This window comes from Triturus cristatus, chromosome 4_1 (genome assembly GCF_964204655.1).
Source record: "Triturus cristatus chromosome 4_1, aTriCri1.1, whole genome shotgun sequence".
NCBI lineage: Eukaryota > Metazoa > Chordata > Amphibia > Caudata > Salamandridae > Triturus > Triturus cristatus.
In genome coordinates this window covers 1,233,487,809-1,233,501,966 of record NC_140585.1, presented here as the reverse complement: position 1 = coordinate 1,233,501,966, position 14,158 = coordinate 1,233,487,809, and the positions used below count along the sequence as shown (strand labels likewise).

Sequence of the window (14,158 nt, the reverse complement as noted above, 5' to 3'; positions counted from 1 at the left end):
GGATTCCTTACCTTAGAATTACCCCCAGGCATTAGACTGGATCCGGAAAGTTTTCCGTCAGCAGTACACCTGTGCGTTGTAAGGTGGCGTCGGTCGACTCCTCGTTCATGGTTGGTGTTGTGGTCGCCGGGATGACGTTGCGGTAGCTACATAGAGGCCGCCCCTCGCGAGCTGGCGTCGGTTCTTTCTTTTTCCGTGCCAGCAAGCGCAGATCCGGAGGGAACGGTACCTCCAGTCACTTTTTGACTGACTTTTTTCTCGACTTTTGTCAAATTTGTCTTTTGAGTCCATCGACTCCTAGTGCACGAGGGATACCCGGATTCAAGGCCTGCTGTTCCTGTAACCGACTGATGTAGGTAACAGACCCGCACCGCGTGTGCCTCTATTGCCTTGAGCGCGACCACGACCCCAAGTCGTGCTCTGACTGCCGGACCTTGGCCCGAAGTCTTTGCGGCAGTGGTTCCGAAAGCTACTCGAGGCCCAGCAGTCGTCTCTGCATCGCTCTAGGTCCTGGTCACGGAGGAGGTCGAGGGACCAGTCGCGGATCCAACACCATTCTTCATCTAAGTCTTCGCACTCGGGGTCAGGTAAGTCGAAGCACAAGAAGAAGTCGAAGAAGCGTCATCGCTCTTCGCCTTCTCCCCGTCCGACAAGGGATGCAGGTGGTGCCCCTCCCGTGGCTCCACGTGCGCAGCCAGCTGGGTCAACTTCGGGTTTCCCTCCCTTTCCAGGACCCGTGCGACCCCTGCCCAGCTTCGGAGTTTCTACGAAGCGATACATGCCATCTTTAGGCAGCCCGACTCCGCCACCGCGCCTTCGGTCCCCGCAGCCTCGGCTGGGGGCCCTGGGTCTTCGCCGCCGCTGGCTTCGGCCTCAGCACCGCAGGGTCCCCTTGGATCCAGGCTTGGATCCACCAGCACCACGTCCTCAACCGGCGTCGGCTGTGTCCCCTGCCGACATCGACCCCGGCCTCCACCTCGGGGTAGACACAGTCTCGGACCGGCGTCAACCAACGCCGGATCAGACGCCAACTGGTACTTTTGAGCCCCTGTGTTACCCTGGCTCTTTGAGACCAGATTGGCAGCCAGGGGAGGGTGAGGAGGACTGGGAGGGGTCTGGGGACCCTTTAACCGACCAGTTGACTGATGAGCAGGACTGAGAGATGAATGGGGGAAGCCAGTGTTCTGGATACCTCACCAGACCTTGGCATATTGTCTCCTCCTACCGTTGCTACAGAGGAGGGAGCGTCAAACGCAGTATTGTTGCGTAGGGCGGCCGAGGCTCTCCACCTCGAGCTACCTACGGTGGTGGTCAGGATTAACCTCCTGACAGAGGTCCTTCAACCAGTAGCGAGCTCTTCGAAGCTCCTGCTGCCGTTTATTAAAGCACTCACGGACATCCTTTTGGGCACCTCGTCCAGGCCCAACACAGGGGCACCTGTGGACTGGATGACTGCCCGACGCCACCGCCAGGCCCCGGGCGACCCCACTTTCCTCTCCCAACACCCCACCCCTGAGAGCTTGGTGGTTCAAGCCTCCACATCCAAAGGTGCATTCCCTAACACACCACCCGATAGGGAATCCAAAAAGCTGGACCACCTTGGAAAGAAAATGTTTTCTTCCTTCAGCTTGGGACTGCGGTCGGTAAACACCGCATGTCTGTTGGGCCATTATACCCACTCTGTGTGGAATACAGTAGCGCAGGTGCTGCCCCAGTGCCCGGAGGAGGCCCGGGCCGTGCTCCTGTGCGGTTGCTGAGGGGATATTCGCAGCGAAGTTTACCATCCGCTGTGGGCTGGATACCGCCGACACACTAGGCAGGACGATTTCCACGTCAGTAGCCCTTTGATGCTATGCCTGGTTGCAGTCAACTAGTTTTTAAGGGGATGTCCATTCCACCCTTATGGACATGCCTTTTGATGGCCGTCGTCTTTTCGGCGACAAGGCAGACAAAGCGCTAGAACGCTTTAAGGACTATCGGGCTACCTCCAGGTCCTCGGGCCTCCCCACCACCCGCCCTGCGCAGTCTGCCCTTTCGCCGGTGCCCGCCTCGTCCCATCCAGGGCCACAGGCCGGTGCAAGCTGTTCAGCTTCAGCGCGGCCGGGGACGTGGGAACCAGCTCTGTGGTTTTGGGGGCCAGCGGGCGGGCCAGTCCACCACAGCCCCCTCTGCAGCAGCCCCCAAACCCTCCTGGTCTGACCTTTCAGGGCCATCAATCACCAGTGGGCAGCAGGAATCGCCATCACCTCCCCCACTGGTGCACCATCACGTTGGACAGGTGGGTTTTGCAAATAGTCCGAAGGGACTACTCCCTTCCCTCCAGACTACCCCTCCATCCATGCCACCTCAGTACCATCGCATGGCGGAGTATCATCTGGCCCTTCTCCAACAGGACGTTTCGGCACTCTTGAACACGGGAGCCATCAAGCGCCTTCCGGCCCCAGAAATAGGTTGTGGTTGCTATTCCCACTACTTTCTGGTACCCAAGAAGGACAGAGGCCTGCGTCCTATCTTGGATCTCAGGAACGTCAATCGCTTCCTCCAGAAGAAGTTCAAAATGTAGACGCTCGCTCAGGTCTTGTCTGCTCTCGACCCTGGAGACTAGATGGGAGTGTTGGACTTGCAGGACACTTACTTTCACATACTCGTCCTGCCGGCCCAACGGCGTTACCTGCGGTTCACGGTAGGCTACGAGCACTTTCAGTTTACCGTGCTCCCTTTGGCCTTACCAGCGTCCCTCGGGTGTTCACGAAAGTGATGGCGGTGGTCACAGCTCATCTGCGCAGATCAGGGGTTCCAGTCTTCCCCTATCTCCGACTGGCTGTTAAAGGCTGGCTCGCCCCAGGCTGTTGTCTCCCACCTCCAGCCTACCGCCGACCTCCTGCATTCACTGGGGTTCTCCATTAACGTACCAAAGTCACACCTGACCCCCTTTCAGAAGCTCCTTTTCATCGGAGCGGGTCTGGACAGGACGCAGTTTCACGTTTATCCTCCTGCATCCTGCTGGTGGACCATGCCAGATGGCATATGCGGGCTCTGCAGTGGGACCTGAAGTTCCAGTGGGCACAACATCAGGGGAATCTGTCCGATTGCATTCAGATTTCGGAGGGCACTGCACACCATTTGCAGTGGTGGCTTACGAACCAGGATTGTGTTGACGGCAGATCCCTCTCCCTTCCTCAACCAGAGTTCACAGTGGTGACCCATGCATCACTTCTGCGATGGGGCGGCCACATGGGGGAGGCGGAAATCAGAGGCCTCTGGTCTCTGGCGGAGTCCGGGCTGCACATTGCCCTCCTGGAGCCCTCGGGCGGTTCGTCTTGCACTCAAGGCATTCCTTCCCTCAGTCCAGGGAAGAATAGTGCAGGTGATCACGGACAACACCACCACCATGTGGTACTGCAACAAACAAGGCGGGTGGGGTCGTGGACTCTGTCATGAGGCCCTCCGTCTCTGGACATGGCTGGAACATCAGGGCATATTCCTGGTGTTTCAACACCTGGCAGACTCTCTGAACGCCAGGGTGGACAAATTCAGCCGCAGGTGCATGATGGATCACGAATGGCGTCATCACTCAGAGGTAGTGCAAGGTGTCTTTCAGCAGTGGGGAGAGCCTTGGTTAGATCTATTTGCCACTGAAGAGCACGCGCAATGTCAGCAGTTCTGCACGTTGGAATTTCCTAGGCAAAACATTTTGTCACATATGGCGTTGCTGTCTTCTATACGCCTTTCCGCCTATACCACTTCTGCCAAGAGTGTTGAAGATCAAGCGTGACCAGGCCCAAGTCATTTTTGTGGCTCCGGATTGTGCAAGAAGAGTCTGGTAGCCCGAGCTACTCAACATGGCCATCGATCCTCAAATCAGACTGCCTCTTCGGGAGGATCTTCTGTCGCATTAGCAGGGTGCGGTCCTCCACCCGAACCTGTCCAGCCTCCATCTCCTTGCGTGGAGATTGAGCGGCGTCAGTTGACGTCGTTTGACCTGCCTCCCGAAGTCTGCGATGTTATGTTGGCAGCCAGGCGTCCCGCCACTAAGACGGTATATGCCTGCAGATGGAACAAATTTGTGGCATGGTACGCAGCAAAGGCTGTGAATCCCCTTTCTACCCCTCTTTCTGAGGTTCTCTTGTTCCTCCTTTCTTTGTCCCAGCAGGGCTCTGCTCTTGGCATTCTAAAGGGCTACCTCATGTCCATTTCAGTCTATCTTAGGCTTCCTGATCAGCCTTCTCTTTTCAAGTCCCCCGTTTTAAATAGAATCCTTAAGGGCATTACTAATCTTTTCCCCCCGTTCCATTCGTAATGCCTCAGTGGTACTTGAACTTGGTTCTCAACTTCCTCATGTGCGCTCCCTTTGAGCCGCTACATAACTGTCCTCTCAGACTTCTCACTTTGAAAACTGCCTTTCAGGTGGCCATCACCTCTGCGCGCAAGGTGAGTGAGCTGCAAGCTCTTTCTTTCAAGCCTCCCTTTCTGGCTGTCCATCTGGAGAAGGTTGTCCTGAGAACTAGACCTTCCTTTCTTTCCAAGGTGGTTACTTCTTTCCACATTGGCCAAACCATCACTTTGCCCACCTTCTTTCTGCCTCTGCATCCTTCAAAAGAGGTAGAGAGGCTCCACCGTCTGGATCCAAAATGTGCGCTTTCCATCTACTTGGATCGCACCAAACAATTCCGGGTGGACGACCAGCTCTTTGTTGGTTACGTGGGTGCTAAGAAAGGTTGGACCATGCACAAACGGACCATCTCCAGGTCGGTTGTTCTGTGCATGAAAGCCTGCTACTCTCTGGCAAAGAAGAAGCCTCCATTGGGGCTGCGCGCCCATTCCACCAGGGCAACGGCAGCTAACACTGCTTTGGGATGAGGAGTCCCCCTACATGACATGTGTCCGGCAGCTACGTGGGCATCGATGCACACATTCACCAAACACTACTGCCTAGACTGCCAAGTCTGGAGAGACCGCTTCTTTGGCTGTTCTGTTCTCCAGGACTTTCTGGTGTGAACTTGGTTCGCAGTCCCACCCCGGGGTTGGTATTGCTGGAGTATCTATTCTAAGGTAAGGAACCTATAACTAACCGTTTCCTTCAGATGAACAAGTTATTTACCGATGTATCTTTAAGAAACATAGGTTAGTTATAGATTCCTTACTGCCCCACCCATCCTCCCCGTTCTGCAAACTGACTTCTAGGGTTAAGGACTTCCTTTCTGGGCCCTAGTTTTGTGCACCAGTGGTCAGTGTCTTGCATTGCTCTGCGCTTCTGGCGTGGAAAGTCATGTACAGAACTGACGTCAGCATGCGAGGGCGGCGTGTATGTAGCTACCGCGACGTCATCCTGGCGACCACGACGCCGACGATGAACGTGGAATCGACCAACGCCACCTTTCCGACGCACAGGGGTACTGCTGGCAAAAAACTTTCTGGATCCAATCTGACGCCTGGGGGTAATTCTAAGGTAAAGAATCTATAACTAACCTATGTTTCTTACAGATATATCGTTAGTGAAGGTAAGCAACTTGTTCGACAAAACCATTTGAGCCCATGCATAAGGCAGAACTCAAACATATCGCCTTAAAGACTACCTTTCTCATTGCCATAATATCCTTACGGAGAGTAAGCAAGTTACAAGCATTAACCATACAGGAACCATACATGCAAATAGATAAGGACAAGGTAATTTTAAAAACAAACCCACAGTTCCTGCCAAAAGTGGAATCCAAATACCACTTAGACCAAAATATCCTACTCCCGGTCTTCTTCAAATACCCAAAGACTAAGGGAGAAAAATGCCTCCATACCCAGGATGTAAGGAGGGCACTACTTTACTACTTACAAAGAATAGAACAAACGCGAAAATCAAAACAATTGTTTGTGGCCTACGCACACAGGATCTGCCACTGCTAATAGGAAATTAACAGCACAGCCAACAGCTCACTCCACAAGAAAGAAGGGAGCAACCCTGGCATTTATGGCCAATGTGCCCATAGACACTATGTGCAGCAGCTACATGGGAATCACCATACACGTTCACAAAGCATAACTGTGTGAACATACAAATGAATAAGGAAGCACTCCAACACCTGTTTGCAAAGTCTTCCTCTTACCACAACCTCCCCAAGACAGGAAAAACCTCTACGTAATCTGATGCACAGCATGTGAATCCAGCAAAGGATTCACGTGGCAAAACGAAATGGTTACTTACCAGTAGGAGTAGTTTTGCAGCTTGAAGAATTTTCTGGATTCACATGCGACCCACCCTGCGAGAAAAACAAACAGGTGGGGAAGAGATTTACCGTAGTTATCTAAATAACCATCGACAGGACTTCTAACTAAGAATACAAACAGAAAAAAGAATCTGAAGATGGCTACCATGTGCAACGATTATGGATTGTTACTGCAGTTCTTTTCATGAAATGCTACATTTAACCAGTTTGTACCATAGCATGCTGTGACTCTTACTGTAGATACACACTTATCACGCACACACATTATTTGTATCACTCATGCAAAGTTATCTGATCTGCTCTCCAAACAGCCTCACACTAAGCCTTTTACATTTTACAAGTTGGGCTGAAGTTCTGTTGGCTGCAAGTCTTTCAAGCCACTGCAAAGGATATACGTCTCAAGTAGCAGCACAGACACTGATGTTAGAATAGGTTAATTAGCCCAGGTGGAAATTGAGAGCACAGGAATGGAAAGTGTGACATTCAGGATGGTATGACCGCATCAGTTAAGTTTCAGCTCATCATTTTGGCTCAGGCTAATTAGCTTTCAGATACACAGACATGTTGTGTTTGGCTCAGGGGTAGTATTTCTATAAGTCAAAGATATCATGTGTCTGGTAACATTTTTGGGGGTTTAAAGAAATTGTGGGATACTATTATATTGGCCGGCTCTAGCTACAAATGGTGTCAATGCGAGCACATGGTAATATTGGGAGTATAAGTGGAGACTGATAGAAAGGAAGCATGGTTGTAGCTTGAAAGCACAGAAAGCTATCTGTGCTCGTGGTCAGATGGTGACTGAAAGTACAAGAGGGGAGCATAAATGACTGGGTGAACAAAGGCCTATCACATAGGGGTGGCAAAACTTAATGATTAATGCATGAGGTAAATTTTATGGTGCCATAGGGTGTTTTCAATTTCCATAAAAACAACAAGTTTGTGATGGGCATGATCCAGGTTCATCTCAACCTGTTTTACATCGGTCAGTGTTAAAATTGTAACTTATTCTCCTAATCCTGTTCTCTTTTCTTGTTTCCCCTCTGCCTACCTCCCTGCAGCCCACCAATTTCACCAACCCGGTCTATGCCACGCTGTACATGGGAGCCCAAAACAGCCGGAACTCTTTGGCAAGCACAGATGAGAAGCGGGAACTGCTTTCAAGAGGAGATGATGACCTGGGGGATCCCTTAGCATAGAACAAAGCTCCAGAGTGCTGGATGTGTACTGGAAAAGGAACTGAAAAAAAAGACAAACCGAACACTGTACAAAGTGTACAAATGAAGGACAACTTTTATATATGTGATCTCAGTATTATATTTTCTTTGATATTTTTTTCGGATTCTATGCTGACTTTTTTGCCTCTGCGTGCTGCTGGAACTTATGCAGACGGTCTCTCGGAGTCCAAGAGAACGGTTAGGGAACGCAGAAAGGATTGTGGGGGCATACATTTTTAACGTTACATTTCGGAAATGTAGAATTGCCAACATTTTTGTAGAGTTTGCTTTCTCACTAAGCCTGCCCCTATGTACAGCATGAACTGATCTGCTACCCCTTTTTGACACTGGAGATGATCTTAGAATGGAGTCTTGCATTCCTCTTGCTTTGTTGTAGTACGTTCCAGTTTCAGCCAGGCTTTGCTAGTTAAAAGAAAAGTCTGTCTGAAAGCTAGACTTGGGTCCATTCTTGGGGGGGTTCTCTCTTGTGTGCAAGGGTGTGGTTAGCTGCAGTAAAAAGTAATATATTGTCTTTTTTCATAAAGAAAATATTCCTTCATTCATAGATGGACAGGGCTATGGGGCCTCAGGTGATCGGAGGCAGGTGGAGCATAACCACTTCTCTCAATTTAAGAGCAAAGAGTGGAAAATGATATTGTAGCTAAGAAGCAGCCCAATGTGAGTGATGTTTCACCTCTGGCCACAGCACATGTGCAGGCAGTAGCTCTGCAAGCCCTGTGACACAGACTGTTTGATAGCCTGCACAGAAATCTCTAGCCCTCAGGTCTACCTGTAAGGTACAGATCTGGAGAGTGGCCTCAGAGAAGGAGATTATGAAAAAAGAGGCATTCAAAGGGAGTGTGGCCTGACTGTTATATTTTGTTACCTTCTACCAATAGCGAACAGTGGGCCCAGAACCCCTTCCCTAATGTGCAGCTCCCGTACAAATTACATTTATACGGTACCAAATTTTTAGTAATGCGGTTTTAATGGTACGGTCCAGAAAATCCTAATGGCAGATTTCTTTTTAATGCTTTTCTTTGTTTTTTGCACATTTTAAAGAATGAACAAATTATTATATGAAATGTTAAAGTTGTACCTTCTGTTTTTAAGAAGAATCATGAGCTGTTTTCATGGTGGCAGAAATTGTTGAGGTGAGGCTGCAGTCCAGTGTTATGTTGGGTTGGGGAACAAGAGCCCTGAAACATTCCAGACCCCATAGATTGCCAGGCCTGCTGGGAACGAGACAACCCTTTCCTCCCAACAACTGCAAGAAGCATTAATGCCTCCGTAGGCATACCATCAATTCTAAAAGAATCTTTTAGACCAAGCTTCCTCCATCGAGTGCTTCAAGTCAGTTAGCTGACAGACTTGAGAGGAGTAGAGTTATTCCGTTTATGATTAATCGAATGTTTTGAAACGGGGCCATTCTAGTGCGTGTGGGCTACCATTTTCTCAGGGCTCCAGAATGGGTCCACAAACCTAGTGTGTGAATTTGCCTTAATATTGTCCTTTCATGGACAGGAATGTGATGGCATGTTTGGGCTCTTTGTTATTGTTTTCCCTACTGTCTATTGTGTATCCCCCCCCCCACCTAGCCCTACACTTGTCAACCCCTCTCCCGCCTTCATGTTTGTGTATTCCTCTACTAATCTAAATTTTACTTTGCATATTTTCTACAAATCATTCCATGGAAGTTGTTGGGACCTCCTTTTGGAGCAAGATGTCCATGCACTAAATTAGATTAGTTTATTCACTTGTTGGGTCAGCAGTCTTCGAACAGAGTGGAAGCAATTTGGGCATTTTTGTTAGTAAAATTTGACTAATCTGTCAGTTTATTTGAGAGGAATTAGTTAAATCACTAATGTCTCCCCCCCCCCCCCCCTTTTATCACTTTCTCCCTAAGATGACCCCAAACCACTAGTATCCACTAAATCAATTAATACTTTTTTTTTGTCGCTAAAATCAAATTAATCCTGTTTACTTTCTTTAGGTCAGATTACCACCAGTAGTCATTTTTGAAAGCTGTGGCCTGGTGTTAACTTTTCACCAATACCTCCCAGAGAGCGTGGTGTTGATTGCAGACTCTGATTATTTTAATGCTCGTCTCTCTTAATGTATTCCCTATAAGCAAATCATCCTGTGTGAGTCTATCATCCTGATTCCCATAATCTCATTATCCCAAACCAGAAGAATTGAAAAACACGTTGTGTGCTATTTTGAATTCCTGCTAACAAATCTAAATTACTCCGTTTCAGTAAAGTTCGATATGTCGAACTAAAGAAAAGTTAGCCTATATTTAGAAAATATGTTGCAATACTGGGACATAATTTTCTGACTTCCGAGTGGCTGTATGATAACTGTAGGTTCTTCCTTGGATTAGTCACTGAACTGGGGAACCTTCAAATTCAGTAGATTAGGTGCCATGTGACACCAAAGATACCGATGCCCTGCAGCACCAACTTGTCTCATTTAAAATGGCAACCTTTTGAGTATACAGAAAGTAGTTTTGAGTCCTTGAGTCCTCAGAAGGTTTCAGGACTTTAACATTGCTCAAAATGTGTCATCTCATTAAAGGTTGCTAAGCTGCTATTGAGTTGGGAATCAAGTTAACGTGTGGTGTGTCTGTACTCAGTACTGAACTCTGTAAATGCGGTATGCTGTATAGGGAGGCATCCTCAACCTAAAGAGGTCCATGACTGGAGTGATCTAACCTTCTTTTCAAGAGGAAGCACATATTATCCAAGCCCCAGCGGAGTCCAGGGTCACTCTTAGTGGAGCCATTAGATGCTTGGAGCAAATTCATAGGTGTCTCTTCTCTCTGGCTTCCTCTATTTGGGTAAGCCATCTCTTGTTATGCACTTCCCTATACAGAACTAGTGTCTGCTCTCTCTCAATCCTTCCAGAAGAGACTTCAGGGCATTCTGGTACCATTCTACTGTGATACTGCTGATCATCCCAAGTTGTTGATGGTCTAGGTGATGGATTTCTGCCAGGATGATAGCTCATCTGGCTATTCTGACATCTACTTTTTGTAAGATATAACTCTATTATCCTCTCTTTACCTTTAAGGTTCTTGATTTTGTGCTTAGTTTGACAAAGGTTGATCTGAAAATCATCACAAGAAATCTTCTGTTTTCACACACTCTCCCTTTACAAACTCTGGCTTCATCAACAGTCTTAATTACCTGTTTACTTTTCTCTGTAGTTGTATCACTGGTGCAGTAGGACATGAATATTTTTCACACTTTTATCCATTTTAATACACACATGAAAAAATTAACATTATAAGACACCCTTTTTATGTCCTCCCCTTTCTCTCACACACATTGGTGACAGACATCATATACTGTTCCTCCACCAACCTGCCCCAAAATTATGTTTACTCTTAGTGTAAACCTTAGTAGTGGCAAAGCTTTGCCTCTTCATTTTGCAGTATTATTGAATTCAGCTTCTAGTTTTTTTCTTATCTTTTATTGCATTAAAACTGAAGCATTTACCTAGTCACTTTGAGGTCCCTCATAATACATCACAAACATAATAGATTTGTATGTTGTTGTTCCCTCCGCCCCCCTGCCCCCCACACACTCTTGTATGATAGAGGAGGGCCCCAAGGGCAGACCGTAACTAGCCTAACTCTCTAAGTGGAATGTGCTGCAGTCTGCACTTTGCAATGAAGTACCCTAGATATTCTTCTCTAAATCTTACATCTCACTCATCGGAGGAATAGTAGACAACTACAGCTGCTTTGTAGTAAATAGGAAATATGGCCATCTCTCTGAATTTCTAGAGAAACAATATATGTAATATATTTAGGAGGCGTCCAGTGTTCCCATGGTAGTCTTTCTTTGGATCAGGAAGCCTTTCTGGTATGTTCTCTGTCTCTACCACTCCAATATTAAGTCATTAATTTAGTACAGTTTTCAAACATGAAGGATTTGCAAGAGGGATACATTAAAGCAGGACAGTGCTCAGGGTGCCCATTGGTGAAGCTTAAATTGTCATGTCGTTGGCTGGTGGCTACTGCCTGATGTCTCATTATATTTTAAAAGGTGAGAATCTTTAAGCCGAATTGCATATCCACAAGGAACAGAAGGGTAACAATTCTCTTTGAAAAATGTTTTGTTTGAGGACTGCTTTCCCTACAGGTATTCCAAAATCCCCACCACAGTACCACCCTCCCTTAAATAAGATAACCAACAAGCAAATCTTCATATTAATTTGCATTTCCACTTTACACATAGAGCATCCTCAGCAGGTCTCATTTGGAATCAAACCTTATCCTAAACTGCATCACTTAACTCTCTGCCTGTTTTTTTCTTTTATTATTTTTATTTGGGTGAGGGGAGAAATTGCCAGTCACTTTAAAGTAATTCATTTTGGGGATGGGGACACTTAAAAAAAACTTTTTTGCAGCACTTGTCTCACCATGATGAGGGGGAGACAGAATGAACAAGACAGTGTATTCTCTCTTCGCTTCCCTCAGTGTTTTTAAACAGTATTCCTCACACCCTTCTCCTGAGCTAACTTTGTTTCTGTCAAAGTGCCATTGTTCTGCTTTTTTTCTCCATTAAGACATTTCAGGAAAAAACAGAACTGAAGATAGCTTTTTTAATAGCATGTCTCAATCCTTTTTTTCTATTTTGTGGAGGAAGGCGAGGCAGGTAATTTTAAAAGAAACGTTTTAATATTTTTGTTTTGTTGGATTACTTTACAACTTAAATAACACAGAATATTGTTATAAATAAAAGTGTAAAAAATAGAAGTGCTGGCTGCCTGCCTCTTGATTGAAAGGTCTGGATATTCAACCATTTTAATTTACTTTGCAAACCAAAAATGTTGTGTGCTTTTACTGTTGTATACTGGCGTGTATGGGTAACCAACAGTGGTGGAGGTAACATTGTTTTGACTTTAAACTTGATTTTATTCTTGCAATGTTTGGGCTTTACCCTGCATCTACTTGAAAAGTTTAGAGTTCAGCAATGAAAAATGCCACCAGCAATTGATTTATGCTTATGTTCGAGGCATGTGGGCTGCTGAATTCATATCTGTGCATAGATCGCCGCCTAGTGTTGGGTCCGGATGTTTGCATGTTGTTGTCCTGGAAGAGTCTTCGAAGTATCCTGGGATAGGTGACTCCTCCCCTGGACTACAGTGCGCATGGGCATCCTCTCCATCCTCAGATTGTTTTTTTCCGCCATTGGGTTCGGATGTGCTTATCTTGACTCAAGTTAGGAAAAACTTTTTCCAGGCCAAAAGGCCTTTAGTTCGCGTCGGTACTGTTCCCGATCGGTATCGATAGTATCTTTGTTAGTTTACTAACTTCAAGAACAACTTTTTCGCATCTTACCCGACCATCGACCCGACATCGACGATGGAATCGAGGACACCATTCAAGCGGTGTCCTGTATGCAATGCGAAATATCCCCATGTCGACGTCCACCCGGTGTGCAACAAATGCCTTTCACCGGATCACGACGAGTCCACATGTATGGCCTGTGCCCGATTCCGATCCAAGAAGACTCTCCGGAATCGACGAGCAGCGAGACTCGAAGCGCAGCAAGCGGCACCGGCCCCGTCCAACATCTTCAGCGCCGAGGACGAAGATGTCGAAGACGTGGAGAACCTACCCTCCAGCCCCGCTTCCGAACACGACTCCGGATCGGAAGACATCGAAGAACGACTCTTTCACAGAGATGAAGCCGACACCGAGGTAGGAGACTACGATGAGGCCTTAGGGGCCGAAGAGAGTAGCTCCGGTGACGAGCAAGGCCTACCCGTACAGACTGAGGATATCCCAGTGCGCCAGTCTATGGCTCCGGTCGAGGGATCGCCTTCGGGCCTTACCCAAGACCTATCCCGCAGTTCTTCGGCCCCGCCCTCTGGCCCGGCCTCGGACATTCAGCGGCAGCCATTACTACCCAAAACGGCTGGTTTCCCTTCTTCGAAACCGAAAGCTGTATTGGTTCATCAAAAACCGAAACCAAAAGTGACGCTGGTCGGATCGAAGCCCACCACACCTTCGACGCCAGCCAAACCCGTCGGCACCGACCGCACCAAACGAGACTTCGGTGCCGAGCTTGCAGCAGCCGACGTCGGCGCCGACACACGGAAAAAGACCTTCGGTGCCGCCAAACCTACTCGGCTCCCGGCACCGAAACAATCGGCTCCGGCCACAAAGGTCAAACTGGCTGCTGCGTCTCACACCGCTTCGACAGCACCACCAAAGGCACAATCATCGTCGACGGCTACTACCGCTCCTCGACTCGACCCAGTGGCGCCGTAGAAGTCCACGCCCGCCTCTACAGAACCGGTCGGCGCCAAAGAACCGATGGCGCTCCAGGTGCGGCCAGTTGCTGCGCCCTTGCAACGCATCAAACACAAGGCAGTCCTCCAGGACACGTCAGGCTCCGAGCCGATAAAAGCTCCAACAGCCTCTCCGGCACCGGCCAACATCACTTTTGGCCTGCCGCCATCCACGGCGCCAAAACTGTTCCAAATCAGAACACGTGTCACCCACACCACGATCACGCCTGCCGAACGCTCTCCTGCAGAGACGTCACCATCACACATCATCGACGCCGACACCGGCAGAATGATGCTCCACAAGAGGAGAATAACCTCCGAGCCAGCTTTGGACTCCTACCGGATCCCGCTTAAGAAAAAGCTGCCAGTGGCTTCGGAACCAGTTCTTTACGAACCTCTCCATTCCTCTTACCAAGATCC

The 14,158-nt window shown here is 48.2% G+C and overlaps 1 protein-coding gene across 2 annotated transcripts in view; it reads left to right on the top strand.

The window, feature by feature from the left end:
• The window catches only part of LRP1 (LDL receptor related protein 1), a 1,298,976-nt gene extending 1,286,779 nt beyond the window's left edge, over nucleotides 1–12,197 (top strand). For both annotated transcript variants that reach the window (XM_085654639.1, XM_085654638.1), the window contains exon 89: nucleotides 7,277–12,197. In XM_085654639.1, coding sequence (XP_085510765.1) covers nucleotides 7,277–7,414 — 138 coding nt within the window. In that variant the 3' untranslated portion in view covers nucleotides 7,415–12,197. The remainder of the gene's footprint in view (nucleotides 1–7,276) is intronic.
• Nucleotides 12,198–14,158: the final 1,961 nt, after the last annotated feature.